This window comes from Astyanax mexicanus, chromosome 6 (assembly GCF_023375975.1).
Source record: "Astyanax mexicanus isolate ESR-SI-001 chromosome 6, AstMex3_surface, whole genome shotgun sequence".
Classification (NCBI taxonomy): Eukaryota; Metazoa; Chordata; class Actinopteri; order Characiformes; family Acestrorhamphidae; genus Astyanax; species Astyanax mexicanus.
The window spans coordinates 45,429,456-45,446,155 of record NC_064413.1 but is presented as its reverse complement, the minus strand read 5'-3'; the positions used below and the strand labels follow the sequence as shown (position 1 = coordinate 45,446,155).

Below are 16,700 nucleotides of genomic sequence, written 5' to 3'. Positions count from 1 at the left end.
CGGCGCTCTGTCTCTCTTGAATATTGTTTATTTCCTTCTTTCTATTCACTCTTTTTCTCTCTTCTTCTTTATCATGTTCTAATTTTCTTTCTTTCTTTTAATCTTCTTCATTCTCTTTCAATTTCTTCTGTTCTGTTCATCTCTCTCTCTCTCTCTCTCTCTCTCTCTCCCTCTCTCTCTCTCTCTCTCCTCTGGCTGTGTGTGGAGAGGTTGTCGTGGGTGATGGATGTTTGTTATTTGCGTTGCGATTAGCCGCACTGCTGGCTTATTACAGCCACAAAAAGAGCCGTTTGTCAGTGGGCTGCTTAGGCTGTTGGATGACGGTCATGTGTGTGTATTCTTGTGTGTGTGTGTGTGTGTGTGTTCCCACTTACATTTTAACAGGACCTGCAACATCTGTCCATTAATATGAGCTGGACTATTATATAGCTGGTTTTCACTGTCTCATTTTGTTATTCAGAGCACAGAGCAGTTCAGCAGTTCAGTTTGGAGATACACTTACAAATATCTCTATCAGTCCTGCACGTGTTCATTTATCCATCCATCTGTCCGATCTTTATTTACTTATTGTTTGATTCACTTATTCATTCATCAGCTGATTCATCAGCAGCTGTAGCTTTTCTAAAAGAGCAGGTGCTGCATCATGGAAAATGGGAGCTTAAAAATATGTTTGTATTGTGCGTATATGTGCATAGGTTTTTGTTCTAATGTGTGATGTGATATGAGGTATATTCATGTATAGACTTGATATATTTTGGTGCGTTCAAGCAAAATTATAATTTCACAAAACTTTAGAATGGGAAAGGAATATAACTCTTGATTCAGAAAAACTGCCATATTCACATGGTCAAAAAATAAGGAAAAAAAAATATATGTATCTTACGGTGCATTTTCACTTCACTTTTTTACTGATATTCCAAATGTCATGTCACATAGAAATGTTTTTGTGCACCATGGCTGTCCCAGCAGGATGTGTGGATGTGATTTCTTCCAGTCTCACTTGCCTTTGTGCAGGCCACCAGTCACAATCATTACCACCCACAGTAAACAGCACAGCGGGTAATGCCTTATATGACTCTATCCTTGTCAATCATGGAATCATGTTTGCTCACACAACTTCAGACATGGAATGCCCAATCCATCTGGCACCAACAATCAGGCATTACTCCAACTTCAATAATTTACAATGCATTGTCATAAGTATGCTGGCCAGTGTTTAACCTTACTCACAAAATAGCACCTTAAAACTTGTGAATTTCTGGGCTTTCATGCACAGTTTACATACTACATTCTAATGTACTGCATATTTTTTGATGTAAAAATACTTGAAAAAAAAGCTGTATGATTAGTTCTTGAATTTTGAGGTACAGTTTATGTCTCCCAGGTTTTTTTTTTTTTTTTTCAGAAATGTACAGACTTTTTAATAGTGACACATATCAAACTTTTACTACTAATAATGCTTGATGTACCGTATATGTTCAAAAGATTGTGGAGACCTGTTTTGCTTAATGCATTTAGCTAGTTTAAGTTCTGACAAATATGTGCAAATGCATGCACACAAAGTGTCTAGTTCCAGTGGAGACCTCTTGCCAATAGCGGATAATTGTGGACTTATTGGTACCATGCCTAATTTTATTTATTTATTTTAATGTTTCCAAAATGTTAATTTTACCACACAAATACCAAACATGCATTTTTCCATAAATACTGTAATTAATTAACTTACTTTTACATATAAAATCAAGAAAACATGTAGTTTAAACAGATATTTCCAAACTTGTTCATATATAACTTTGTGTGCGTGTATGTGTGCATGTGCATGCATGTGTGTGTGTGTGAATGGGTTCAGATTCATGCATGCATGTCTCATGTCTGTGTGTGTGCGTGTAAGCCTGAAATGTGTGAAGAAGCTTTTATCACCCTATCTTTTTCTTTTGACACTCTGCAGTGTGTGTGTCCAGTGTAAATGTGTGGCCTCAGCAGGATGTGCTGTGCTGTACCATCCAATCCTCAGTCCAGTTCCTCACTGGCATCCAGAGGCTGAGCGGAGTTCACCCCAGTTTTTATGCTCTAACTGACCAATAAAATGCCTTTACATTGATAGGTGTCTTTTCATCTGTAGCTGACCACCTGGGAGATCTGAACCAAAGTACACGACTGTGAGGAAAGCCCGTTTCACTAGTAATATGCTCAGCATCTGGTAATGTCACTGGGTCAGCTTCTCGTGATAATGGAATAACAGAACCTGATAATGGACACAGTTGTACACCGTTCCCATGCTATCTGTAGGTGTTTAACTGTCTGGGCTCAGGCTGTCAGTCAGTCTGAGTGACTTTGACAAGGGCCAGGTTGGTGCTGGCTGCAAGACTGGGTCAGACTGTAATCAGACGTTTTGACCACTTCCTTCAAGATTTTCATTTTCCTGTAGTTAGAACCTATTTATAAGCTATTAAAAAGTCACTGTAACTTTACATGCATCTGTTATACCCCTGTCAAGAACAGGAAATAATAATAATAATGGCAGTAGCAGATATTTAGAGTATATGCATACTATGCATTCATTTATGTAATTGGTAATGATAGGTGGAAAACTAAGAAATAATTTATATTTTAGGCTTATATTATTGTTGTTCCTGGGTATTTTTTAATAGTCACTGATTGTTACACTTTCTGGTGTATGTCCCATAGGTGATTTCCAGTCTGTGATCTTTTAATCTCTACTTTACATTTAGAAATCTCCCTCTTAAACAGACCAGTCAAACATAATTTCATAGCCACACTACTGTGAGTACAGCTATTATACTAATTGAATCTTGTTTTGTAATAGTGAGAAGGTGAGAGATGTGTGTGCAGGTGTTCCTCTATTACAGTTCACTTTGCTGGAGCTTTTACCAGAGATTCACAGAGCTTTTGTTAAATCATGTGTTGTGGTTGTAACCAAGAGTGTGGCTGCTGCAGTTTTCTGGGGTAGTTGCTTGTGACTGCAGCAGGAGTATTAAATAGAGAGCGTGCTTATTACAGAAGGTCTGCTGGCCTCTCTCTCTCTCTTTCTCTCTTTCTCCCTCTCTCGTTCTCAAGTTAATTGAAGGTGCTCTAGTAGCGTAATTGAATGTGATTGAGTGCAGTACAGTGGTGCAGGCCTCTGTAGCATTTGTGTGTGAGGGGGGTGTGTTAAGAAAGAGAGAGAGAGAGAGAGAGAGAGAGAGAGAGAGAGAAAGACTACAAAATGGCTCAAGCATACAGGTAGAGATATACAGGTAGTTGTGTATTTATATTATTATTCATACTTTTATTGAAATGAAATGAAAAGAAATGTAAAACACTTTATTTTGATCATTTTTAAGTGTTTCTATTGTTCAATTTATCATGAAACCTAAAGTGGTATGAAGAATAACTGCCAAATATAGATTAGTGGATTAGGGTATGTGTCAAACCAGCAAAATCAGTTTAATGTGGTATCAAGAGGAATATGTCATGTTGTGTATGGGGACTGCTTATATGATTAGAACGTCGGTTTGGGTAATTGTGGAAAGATTACAAGGTGTTAGAAGGATGTATGTTGCTCCTGGCAACGTTCTGCTTAAAAGCCGCAAGCTTGTGAATTGATGTGAATGTCAGCTGGACATGTGCCATCTGCCTAAATCTTGTTGCAGACCACTGGTATACTTGCTAAACTTGATGCCAGCAGGATCTGACACTGTGCACACCGCCGTATTTTGGCGATATACACAGGGCCAACAGCATAGTAGGTAGGCTGTCTGTCTGCTTCTAAGTGTATAGATTTAATACAATGCTGCCAAACTTCCACATTCACTCCTTTTGTTGCTTCCGGAACAATCAAGTCCATTGAGTCACTGACTCTTCTTTCATGTTTCCCAGAACATCATTATTATTGAGCGTCACAGGCAGTCTTTTTAAATATATGCTTTGCATGTGTGTACAGCACATATACTTCAATATATGTATATGGGTGTGTGTGTAAGTTCACATATTTGTGGCCTGCTGCTGTGCTGTACCTTTGATCTGTAGGAGGCTGCTCTATATTTGAAGGAGTAATCGCCTCTTCACTTTGAACACTGCCAGCAGACACGAGGTAGGACCGCACTACTACTGAGATGAGAGAGTTAGAGTGAGAGAGAGAGGGCAGGAGAATAAGAAAATGCATTCTGGATGTTTAGAGTACGTTTATTGAAAAATACAAGGCATTACAAGTAGTTCTAAAAAAAATATTAAATAAAATATATGACACAAAACCGATGGACCAGGATGCCAAACTGTAGTCTCGGAAGACCTGTCTCCAGTTAAGTTCAGTAGTAGCCCTGCTCTCAGCAAAGTGTGTGTGATTAAGTAAGGAAAACAACAAACATTGCTGGAGTTGTGCAGTCTTGCCATATAAGAACCCATTTTGTTTGCACCAAATAAAATGACTAACACTCTGGAGTGGTCCAGCAGACCAAGGTGCTGCCGATATGATCAGAAGATCATAAGTTCGAATCTCAGTCATGCTGCTTTGCCATCAGCAGCCGGAGTCCCGAACAAGCACAATTGGCCGTGCTCTCTCTGGTTGGGTATCTCTCCCTACATCACTCTCATGTTGGTCAGCACAGGCATCTGTGAGCTCATATATCTAGAATATATATATATATAGCACTTCAAAAAGAGGAGGTGACTGACTTCACATGTATTGGAGGAGGCACGTGCTGCTCCTTACTTTTCTGGTGTTGGGGCATTGCCAGTGATGGCGGAGTACAGCATAGCTAAATTGGGAAGAAAAGCATAATAAAAAAAAGAAAAAAGAAAGATGTTGTTCTAGGTTATCACCCAAAGAACTATTTAATTTACTCAGTGAATCTATTTTTTCATATACAAGTATCGAAGTAGGTCTGCTTAATTCCAATCTGAAATACCCAGCCAAGTCAGGGTTTGTGTCAATATCCATTTTTGTTGCAGTAAAGATTAGTCAGATTGGAGTCCAATCTAACTGAGATTGAGTTTTTCAAATTATTTAAATTGCCCACACCAATTTGTGCCATGTTAGTTTAGATTCAAATCATAATGTTGACTTCCCAGCTGTACCTGCTCCATCCTAACAGTGTGACCTCTGACATGCATCCAGCATGGCTCTTATTGAATCAGTGCTGATGGAGAGAATGGGGTGGGGAAGAGTGAGAAGGAAGGAGTAAGTGTGAGAGAGGAAGAGTGAATTGATCTTCACTCTCTCTGTGAGATGTCACAGGTGAGTACTTTATTTTTGGAGACAGACTTGACAGTCTGTCAAGTGGCAGAGCAGAAGAGACGGTGAAACACACACACACACACACAAATACGCACTTGTTTTTCATTATATTGTATAGGCATACATAGTTTTGGCTCCTTAGGGATTTTATTTATCTGTTATTTAAGTAAATATTGTGTGTGTGTGTGTGTGTGTGTGTTTGTGTTTGTATCTTTGTGTCTGTATGTGTTCCATTGTCTGTGCTAATCTTTTCTGAAGTTTCCTACAGGGATGGATGAATGTATAGATGGATGGCAATAAATATAGATTAAAGTTGGATAATGGGTGTATTAGTAAAATAGATTGAAGGATCTACAGATAAATAGAAAGATTAATGATATATTGAAAGATGGATATATAGGTAGATAAATGGAAAGTGTATGGATAAATGGAGAAATAGTTAGATGGGTAGATACATTTTATTGATACATGAATAAATAAACTGATAAATAGATACATTTATAAAATGTTGATGGATGACATATACTGCCTGGCCAAAAAAAAGTCTGCAGTTGGTCTGCAGGTCTAGGTTCAGTAACAGTATGTGCTGAAAGAATGAGGTCAGCTGACTACCTGGATGGAATTGTGAAAGAGTGATTCAGGGAGCATGAGATCATCATTTTCACACATGGATTGAGAGAGTTCACCACAGAGTCCAGATCTTAAACTCATTGAGAATCTTTGGGATGTGCTGGAGAAGAGCTTTGTGCAGTGGTCAGACTCTACCATCATCAATGCTGCTGCAGGATCTTGATGACAAATTAATGCAACACTGGATTGAAATAAATCTTGTGACACTGCAGAAGCTTATCTAAACAATGCCACAGTGAATCTGTGCAGCAATCAAAGCTAAAGGGGCTTCTTTTTTGTGGCCAGATAGTTTATATATAGATATGTTTAGATGAATATAATGACACAATGTATAGAATAACTTATTTATGAAAGCTGACAAGATATCAGGTTATATGAACAGGACAAGTGAATTAATACTTAGACAGATGAATAGGTAGACAGTCTAATAGATGAGTGGATCATGGGTGAATAGATGTATTAATAGATCAATTGAAAGATCAATGAATGGTTAAATAGGTGGATCTATTGGTAAATTAATGGCTCTCGTTTTTCACATTATCTGTAAAACAACAGCACTGAAAATGTCTCCCTCTCTTTTTCTTTCTCACACTTTCACTCCTCATCTTGTCTGACTGTACAGATTCCTAAACACACTTCCACACTTTTCCTTTATTCTGACTTCTCACAGACCAATCCTCAGCTAGCCAGCTCTCCCTATTTCTGTCTTTACACGCACATACACACACATTTCAGATTCCACTGAGCCGTGTACACACATCACTCACAGCTGTCCCAGTTTCACATCAAAAGTTTTAGCTATAGTATCTATATTGTGCGAGTCACTCAAAGCAGCTTCAACTTGAAATGTTCCCAGAATGACAGTGCATTTGGGATTGGTCTTTAGAAATCCAATCACACAGCCTCTCGCTCCTCAGCTCTGTGTGTTTCCATTTCAAGCCCTTGCAGAGTAGGCCACAGATTTGTGTGTGAAAAATGTGCCATGACAGATGCTATCATACCTCAGAAACTACTCATGTGTAAACGGTAACAGGTGTGCTTTGCGAGTTATTATTTGTATGATTAGGGCTGTATGACACCTCAAATTGTTATTGTTATTAAAACAGAATAAGCACATTTAAAGAGCTGTGATAACGTTGTGAATAACATAAAACTAAAACTGCATTACTTGTGTGCAGCAGCAGCAGAGGGAGCTCTTTACACGGTGCACTGTGCTCATGTAAATTAACCAAGCTGGAGATAGAGTGAGGTAGAGGTCCACAGTGAACACACATGCTGCTTAGTAAGCCTGGAAAAATGATTTCCAGCTAAACGAAGTGCTGAAACAATTTGGAGGAGCTTAGACTACTAGACTAGTTTGACTTTGATGTCATTAAATTAATAGGCAGTATCGCACATTAAATGTTTTTGCTAGTGGGTACTCCTAATAATGTTTAGACAATATTTATTTATTTATTTATTTTCTATGCCCACACACACAGAGCTATCTAATGTGATGCCAAACATAAACTATAGAAACAGTTTTCTTCTCTCACAGGGACACACCTGCGTGTGTGTATGATGAAGATGAAGACAGGAGGAGAAATGTGGGAAGTTAGAGATGAATAATGCATTCATGTGCTTTTTCTTCTCTTCCTGTTGAGCAGCTGGTGCTTCCTGTCACTGATGTTTGTTTGATGGTGGTGTTTGTGCCTCAGTCAGACGTGAAAAGTGTGCTATTAGTGTGTTCAGAGGTGGCAGAGGAGTGACCAGGCTGGCTGCTTTTATTTATCCCTAAACACACTGACTGCCTGTGGAGAGATGGACAGGTGTGAGGGCAGGCAGGTTTCTAATACCAGAACTGAAACAGCCCCCTACTGCAGCATCTGTCCAGGCACTTAACCACCTCTCTGTCTGTCTTTGTACTTTATCTCTCTCACTTTATTTTCTTCTTCTGTACATTTTGTTGTCTTTGACTATATTCTTCCATCCTTAATTCCTTATATCATTTTCTTCAGTAATTATTTACTTACTCCCTCCATGCCTTCCTTGCTAAACTCATGAACACTTGCTTCCTTACATGCTTTTTTGTGTGCTTTCTTCTATCCTTACCTTCTTTTATTTTATTTTCCTCCTTCTTTCCTTCCTTCTTCCTTTCCATTCACACATCAGTCCGTCCTTCCTTTCTTTGAAGATTTGATACTCAGTTCTGAAGACGGCACCTTCTGTCTGAACCCACCCTTTTTTCTTGGGTGAGCAAATGTATTGGCACATGTAACTGTCAGGAGTTTTTTATTGCACAAATGTGTCCTAATACATTGATTAAAAAACAAATAGCACATGATGTGTACCTTGTTTTAGATTTGGTTGTTGCCTGTGCTGACTGTGCTTTTACAGTTAGAAGAGTAACCGATATGAAAAACCTGGAGTTGTGAAACTGAGGGAAGATGGAAAATCAATAATTGCAGAAATGTTCTATTGCCACAGTGGAGGTCATGTCATGGCTTGGCCTTGCATGGCTTCGTCTGGCTTAGTCTAATTAAGCTTTAATGATGTATGATGAACTCAGAAGTCTACAGAAGAATTTTGTATGTCAATTTGAAGAAAGATGCAGCCAAACTGTTTGTAAGAGCCTTCATGAAGCAGCAAGATAATGACTGCAGATACATGTTGGATTTAAAAGGAAATCCATGGACTGGCTGACTGAGCTTAAGTTGGCCTTCCTGGGCATCAGGAGACAGGGTTCGTACGGGTGCTTGAAATCCTGGAACATGCTTGAATTTTAACGCTCTGTTTTCCAGGCCTGGAAAGTGCTGAAATTTTGAAGAAAGTGCTTGAAATTGTAACTGCATTTACATTACAACAAATAACTGAATAAATAATTCTGAATAAATAAGTTTGCTTAAAGAAAAAAATTGCAGAGCGTAAAATAAAGGCTTGGCTCGCGCCTCCACTTATGTGAGACTACAATATCTGGTTCTTTCTCGTAATCCAAGACTAGATGGCTCACGAGGAATTGGCTCTGTTTGCACCTCTGTGTTTTTTTAAACACAGACAGCAGGACAGTTAGCTAGCTATGCTAAAAGCCAAACTTTGGATTTATCTAAATAATAATAGTAATAATCCGGGTTACAAGTACACTATATAATTAGGCTAAACCCAGCCAGGCACTGTTAACGCGGTGTTACCGTCCCCCAACGAGCCACTGTTTGGTCCGCTTCAGCGCCGTGAAATGAGCCGATTTAGCTATGCTAAAAGCCAAAAGCCTTGAAAGTGCTTGAAAAATGCTTGAATTTTACCCTGTAAAAGGTGTATGAACCCTGAGAAGAGGCCAGAGAGCTGTTACTTAATGTGTGCTTAGGCTGCCTGTATGTAACACTTGTAGATACTGAGAAATCTGATTGTGTGCTTTCTTTTTCCCCTCCTCCCTCTCTCTCTCTCTCTCTCTCTCTCTCTTTCCCTCCCAAGTTCACTGAGTCCTGATGCAGACCCTGATGCTGCATTTCAGAGGGAGGGCTTTGGCAGGCAGAGTATGTCAGAGAAAAGGACCAAACAGTACGGAGACGCTGCTCAACTGGACATCATCAAGACTCGCAAGTCTAAGAGCATGGATTTAGGTAAACACACCCACATCCCTGTGAAATCTGCAGCACTCATAATCACTCACCCTGACCTCAGCCACTTCCCTCCCTTGCTCTTTTCCCGATGAGCTGTGATTAACGTAAAAACACATCATCCCTAATGGATGTTTTTTATGTTGAGTACAGAGATAACTAGGCTAGAACTTCAGCTGGAAATTCAGCTAAAAGGATATCCAAATATCTAAATACTTGGGCCCAACCCTTCGACCTTGCCTTCTTTATTTAATCTTCAATATTATTCACTGATTTGAGTTTAGTATTAATTTAACACCTTTTATCTTAGCATTAAGTCACACGTACCTCAAAAAGAAAATATATATTAAGAGAGAAAAAAAAAAAATTAAGAGGCAGTATAAGAGCTTCCATCCTGCTCAGCACAGACAAATGTGGCACAGCCATTGGGACGGGTCAGGGTCATTCCTTTGCAGATGAACATGGGCAGGCACATCCCAGAGGACCTGTGCATGCTGCCGCTCCAGCGAGTGGCTAATCGGAGGAGATAAAACAGCTCTTTGTTTTGTTCTCTGTCCCATTATGCCAAGTCACCATGGAGACCCTAGCCTCCAGATGCTGGTCTCGTCTTCATTCAACCACCACTCATTCTCCAAAAATCTCCAGAAAACTTCTCCATCAGGACACTTCACACAAATCATGGGAGAGAAAGCTGATACAGCACTCAGAGATAGAGAGGAAGAGGAGTGAAAGAAAAGGGCAGATAAGACTCGTTTTAGTCCCCCATCTAGGTGGAACAGCATTAGGCTCTGGATATCAATTAAAGCAGCTGCAGCTAGCTGGGCTCAATCAGAGCCATTAGTAATGGTAGGAGAATCCTCCGGTGTGTAAAGAGCTTTGGGCCTGAGCTGCAGCTTCTCCATCATGCTTTATCAAAATGCTTCATAATTGTGCTGTCAGCTGCCCTCACTCCTGATGAAAAATTGATATGTGGAGTGATGTCCCCCTGATGAAACAATTACGCTGCTCCTAATCAACGGAAAGTGAAGTTTGAGAGGCTTTTAGGAGAAGTCGTTTCCTGACAGCTTCACCAAGTCCGCTGAACTTTGCTCGGGCTGATGTGCACAGCCCTTAGAAGGATTAAGTGTGGTTGGGCAAGAGAGTTTGTGGTGAGCTGTAGATACCACTGGACCATTTGAAACTGTGAATTAATCATTAGTTCAGTTTCACAGTGTGATTGGCTTCTGCTTTGTTTACAAGTTGGCATATCTTGTTGGAATTTATACCAATGCTTTGGCATGAAACAATTTTCCAAAGATCAGGAGCACGGTTGGATAATTCTGGTGCCAAATTCCAGTACTGTTTTTTTGTTTTTTTTTTTCCCTAAGAAAACCCAATTTAATGCACCTGTTTTCTGCCAGGTTTGTAGGGTAATTTCTCAGTATGCATTTTTGTGTCATTACATAGCCCAAGATTCTTTCCAGTAAACCCATAAACATTACACCTGGTTTCCCCTTAAAATTAGGTAATAAATGATCAAATATTAGTTAATTTAATATAAAAAACAACAATTTATTATTGTGTGTCGAGAGGCTTGTATAGCCTCAACTAAGCTGTTTAGTAGTAACTAACCTGAAAGGTATTCAATCCTTTCTGAGCCCCGTTGCCTACCCTGTTTAGAGCTTTGTTTTTCTAGTCCAGTCTTGGAGGAGATGAATAATTATTCTATACAATTCCAGGTTCAGTCTGTAGAGTTTTAACCTCAGTTCAGAGATTCAGAACCTTAAATAGTACTTGGACCTTTAGTCACAGGCTACAGAAACCTGTAAATGGCCCCTAAATAGGTATAAAGACCTGAGCTGGAAGTACTCCACATTACTTACCATCCTAGCACCATTTACCACTAGTCATTAGAAGCACTTTCACTCTAATCTCAATTCACACTTTTCACATTATTTGCCACAAATGGCCTATTTCTGAGCCCCCTTCAAATCTTTTATATATCCTTCTCTTGGCCTTGTCTTGAGTATTCCGTAAGTGCACCAGATCTACAGTGCCTACCTACGGATAGATCTGCAGGGAGCCATTCCAGAGATTGAAGCGTCCACGTGTTTGAATTCTCTTTGAATTCTCTCAGATGTGTGATCAGGCCGAGTTAAAGAACAGACGGTTGGCTCTACGCCATGCATGGGGCGATGAGTTAATAGGGAATATGAATGACTCTGGAATAAGCATGATATTCCGTATCTGTGTGTATTATACCTCTCCAATTCGTCAATCTGTCTCTTTCTTTCTTCAGTGATTTGCATGCTTCTTTGGAAATGCCAGTGATGGAAATGAAGTGCATGGAAAATGTAATGCATGTGGGTTGGGACTGGGAGAATGTTTTAACACTAACCAATCACAATTCTTTATGCCTCTTTAACAGTAGCTGACGAGATTAACCTCACTCCCCGCCCAAACAAGACGGAAGGTAAGACAACCAGTCACTTTAGTATTTCAACTGGACTGGCTTATCTGTCTGCGCTTGGGCATGCTAGCTCTTAGAAGTCTAGCTTGGATTCCAGTTGGATTTTATTCCTTTTCTGCTGGTCTGTGTCTTCTGTTTACTCCTGTTTACGCCTGTTTACTACTCACTGTAGGTACTAGTTATTTTTTCATATGCCTCATGTTTTAAGAGCTTCTAGTAAAGTTGGCCGGAGTTCTGGAGGCCACACTGCATTCCTTTATGGCAGAGAATGGATTAAATATGACCTGCAATATTTAGTTTGCCCTTTAAGCTTCTTGCCAAAATAATTCCACTTATTTTAGCGCTTTGCTTATAGGCCACATTCATGTGCGTATGCTTATAAAGTCATTTGAGGTAATTGCCATCAAATCAAAGATACTTCTCCTTCAACTGGGATAAGTGGTGTGATGCTAAATAGAGGTTTTTGGCTGCAGCTTTGTAGAAGGCAATGCAAACTACTTTCTCGTTGGGAAATAAGATGGAAGAAAACGTTAATTAGGTTGAGAGGTGTTTAAAATGGGAAGAGGAAAGATTTGAGAGGAAGAGGGAGAAGTGCGTGTGTTGAGTGCTGGGGTTTTCACTGGAATCCTGCTTGAAAAAAAGACCTTTAAAGTCAGACAAGCCTGTTGCCTGACTGCAATTAATCCATCAATGTCTCATGGCTGTAGTTATGTTCAGTAGTCACAACATAGGGGAGCACATGGGCTAAAGGCCCGGGGTAGAGTTAAACCATGTAGAAAACTACAGTACATTGGAACAGATGTATAGAGCTGCCTAGAACACAAGCAATTGACTGAGAGAGCACAGTATATTGTCAGTATATGGGCCATGGAAGTTAACTTTGTGGCTTTTCTGTAAAATGGAGATGTAAAGCACAAATGTTTTAAAAAATAAACAGTTTTTAATTTAGACATAAATTCCTCAAGTGAGTTCATTAAGCCACACCTGGAATTCCTTTTTTTCCTTTTGCTGGAGGTTTAAAACCCCTTCAGCTGCCCTAAATGTCCTGACTACTCACTGAACCCATAAAACACCTATCTTCCCTGGAGAATGTGATAGCTGTTCCTTGTGATAGTATTGTCCAAGCTTCTACTCAAATAGTAATAGATCACTGAAATTCTGCCACACCTGGAACCACTCAGAACCAACTTAAAGTCCCTTAAACCATCTACGGAACCTCATTCGACTTTATTCTCAGTTGTAAAATTAACTGGAGCACAACTGCAGCAATGAATAATCCACCATGACCCACGCTGTGCTATAAACTAATGAACTGCATGTCCTTGTGGTTCGGGAAGGTAAATGGTGCCATATGGTGCAGGTCCGCGCATTACGGATAGCAGGTCGGCTGCCGTTTGTGTAAAAGGTGTAGTGACGGATACTGCCGCCAATTGGCTGTATGACTCAGCAGAACTGCCATGATGCCTGAGATGATTCAGAATATCTGCATCATCGCCGACGGCATCACAGTAATGGTACATATAAAAGCCCCATGACTGATTGAGCTTGGCTATTGGAAGATAATTAGGACAGGTGTAAAGAAGCAGGAGAATGGAGAGGAGGTCTGGTCTGCTAATGATCCAGGACAGGCAGGTAGGCATGGAGTCCTGAATGACCCCAGGGCCTCCCTCGTTCTTCCTGGGATACCAGAACACGACTTCCTCCTGGCCACTGTGGAGCTATTTTTAGCCTAATCACCCTTTTACCACTCCCCAACCAGCTGAATAAATTACATGTAATGGATCCAATGTCCATGCACACGTACAGGCCTTTGCAAGGCATCGCCTTGGGTAATGGCCTTTACAACACTGCCGGAGCCACACTAACGAGGAGCCAGCCACAACCCTCACATTAACTGCCGGCGGATTATTCATGGAGTTTGTGATACCTCCTCTTAACATTTAATGATAATTGCTCCTGGCCACTAAGTGCCCTTCCTGGTCATCTTTGTGGACTGATTAATTGAAGAGATATAGGTTGTATGCCTTGTCAACTTATTCGCTCATTTTCATTGCATGTATGACAGAGTTCTCGTACTGTGATCTTTTAGGATGCTCAAGCCTGTCCTGGCTTCTGTCCGGTTATGAGCTTCGAGAAAGAGAGCAAGCAAACAAGAAAAGAAATGTATGTTTTTGGTTTATTTATATTTATTTATTTTTTTTTCCCTTCCCTTGTGAGTCACGCTGAGCTCAGTATTAGATGTGTGATAGGAATTGTGGAGTAGCTTGCCCTATTGAGAGATGCTTTTCAAAAAAATGAAGAGAGGACGACAAGGCAAGGGAACAATTACTAGTATATCTTCTCTGGCACTTCTCGCTCCGATGAGACACAATGCCAGCACTTGTAATGCAGAATGCCGCATAGGCTCAGCCGCATGATAATGCCGAGATTCTGAGTGAAGCAGATGTCATTCGTAATTCCTTGAACTGCAACGGCTGCCCTTGCTTTATCCGCTGTACCCCATTGCGTTTGGCATGCAAGCACGCTTCTGTGATCCATGCTTTCAAATTCAAAGCTTTGGGAGCTTCCTATTTACCTGCTATTTCAAGTATGTTGATTATGCTTGCTCTTCTGATGGCATATGCAGATCAGTGTTTTTTGGATCAGATACAGGATTTCTGAATTTAAAAAAAATGGCTGCCTTTCAGTGTCCTTCAGAACTAGGAAGACCCTTCAGGGAAATAGAGAACATCTACACTTAAATCTAGATGCAGATGAGTTTCATTGTCAAATAAATTGCTTCATATCTTAGCTGTAATCAGCTACATACTCTGCCTGCTGGAAATAAAGTGCCTCTGGAAGTGCATCTTTAAGTTTGTGTCCTCTTGGACTATGTTGACCATGCTGGTTGTGGAAGGTGTTCTGGTACATTGTTCCAGTGATTACTATAACTATCAACATTAACATATGAACATATGCATTTGGTGAGCTTGGATTTTCCCCTGTGTAAAAGCAACCCATATAATGGGAGAACTTATGTACCAAAGCAAACAAAGTATATGCATTTCAGTTTCTCATCATTGTCCTGTTGAGTAAAGAGATCTAATATTCAAAATGACCTTATTCCTATTACCTACAATTTTTTATTTACTTTGGCCTACACATTTTTTTGATTTACAGACAGAATGCAATTACATGTCTCCCTTGAACTTTGTCTCCATACCTGCTCACTCACCAGAGTCACCTGACCTGACTCACCAGACCTAAGTTCAGTTTGAGATGGTCTAGTTTAACCTCAAGAAGTACTGTAATGTAAGAAATACAAAATTTCAATTCACGTTATTTTGGAATACTAGCCTGATTAGTGTGAAGGTCTGTTTCTCTTGTGCTTCTCTTGTATTGGTCCCTCTCTTGATATGAGAGATTTGTTTAAGCCAGGCTTGCTTAAAATAGCTTGGACCTGCATTGCTGCTTCATCTGTGAAAAGTACTATAACAATTTTGTTGTCACCCCATCTAATGAATGCATTTATCAGTTTTAGGTTGAACTTTAGCTTTTAAGAGCATGCCAAAAATCACGAGATAGCATATATGTCTTAAAATGTTACCTAAGGGGTGGCGTGGCTTGGGAGGCTTGCTTGTGATTATAGAGGCCTTGTTTAAATTTTGTGCCATTGATTTGCTAAACATTTGCTAAAATGAATCTAGCTCAAATGCTACTTTAGTTTAATTTCAAGGATGTTGTACGTGAAGGTGGTGTTTACCACCTCTGTCTTCTTTTTGTGCAGAATGAACAGCTCTCACCAGTAGTGCTGGTGCCAACTGAGGAGGCCGAGCTTCGGGTTTGGCTCGGCTAATCGTTTGTGTACATGGCGCAGGTTTGCTTGGTTAAAGGATCAAGCGAAGATTAGTGAAACATTGTGGGCTACCGCTTGTGGAAGAATGATAACAGTGGCAGTTCCGATGTGGATTACTCTGCTTCCCTGGCACCCTGCCTTGCCTTACTCTCCCGCCTCCTACGGCTCAAACCACCTGGAACCATTCTCCCACTGTCCTCTCTCTCTCTCTCTCTCTCTGTCCTCACTTGAGCAGAAAGAGCGAGGATGTAATAGATTTCTAATTGTTTTTGCTGGGTGATTGGAGGTTTATTTTGCCAGGCCAATCTACGTCTCACTTCAAGGCACTCCACGCAGAGATCCACCGTGAGCTCAGCGGCTGCCGGGCATGCCCCATTTAGCTCCCTGGAAACAGGCTGAGGCCTGAGAACCGTTTCCGGAAGGGGGAAATGAAGAAGACCACAGTTAGAGACAAGGGGGAGTTAGAGAGATTGAGTGGCAGCTATGTTTACACAGAATGCCGCCATATGTTTCACTGCACTATACAAATGGTGTCCCGTTTTGGGAAGAAGATCCATGGAGACATCAGCCTCACATTCCAGGCAATTCCAGTAATGCTTGAGCACACGCGCTGAAACACCCATGCAGGTCACGCTGGGAGAAATACCGACCCTTATTCAAGAGCTGAATGTCAGGAACGTGCGGTTCGATGCATATCTTAATCGACGCTGCTTTGTAAAAAAGGGCATTTGATGAAAAGTCTGAACGGACACCCGACCACATGAGGGTTGCGGCCCGTTGTTCAGAAGGTGTACGCTGACATAATGAAATACTCGAACCTCGTCTCGCTAAAGCTACTCTAAACAAAGAACAGCAGCCACTGGAAAAATAATTCCGGCTGTCGGAGTGGGAGTCAGGTTGGCCTTAAACTGAGCGAGAGGCAGCTGGAGCTGCAGAAGCCCCTTTTGGGGTTTCCTT

The 16,700-nt window shown here is 40.6% G+C and overlaps 1 protein-coding gene across 4 annotated transcripts in view; it reads left to right on the top strand.

Annotated features, from left to right (window-relative positions):
- The window catches only part of pard3aa (par-3 family cell polarity regulator alpha, a), a 554,989-nt gene that overhangs the window by 369,940 nt on the left and 168,349 nt on the right, over positions 1–16,700 (top strand). For 2 of the 4 annotated variants that reach the window (XM_015602813.3, XM_007238651.3), the window contains exons 16-17: positions 9,314–9,462; positions 11,867–11,911. In XM_015602813.3, coding sequence (XP_015458299.3) covers positions 9,314–9,462; positions 11,867–11,911 — 194 coding nt within the window. The remainder of the gene's footprint in view (positions 1–9,313; positions 9,463–11,866; positions 11,912–16,700) is intronic. The other 2 variants (XM_015602814.3, XM_007238652.3) reach the window with 1 other exon arrangement.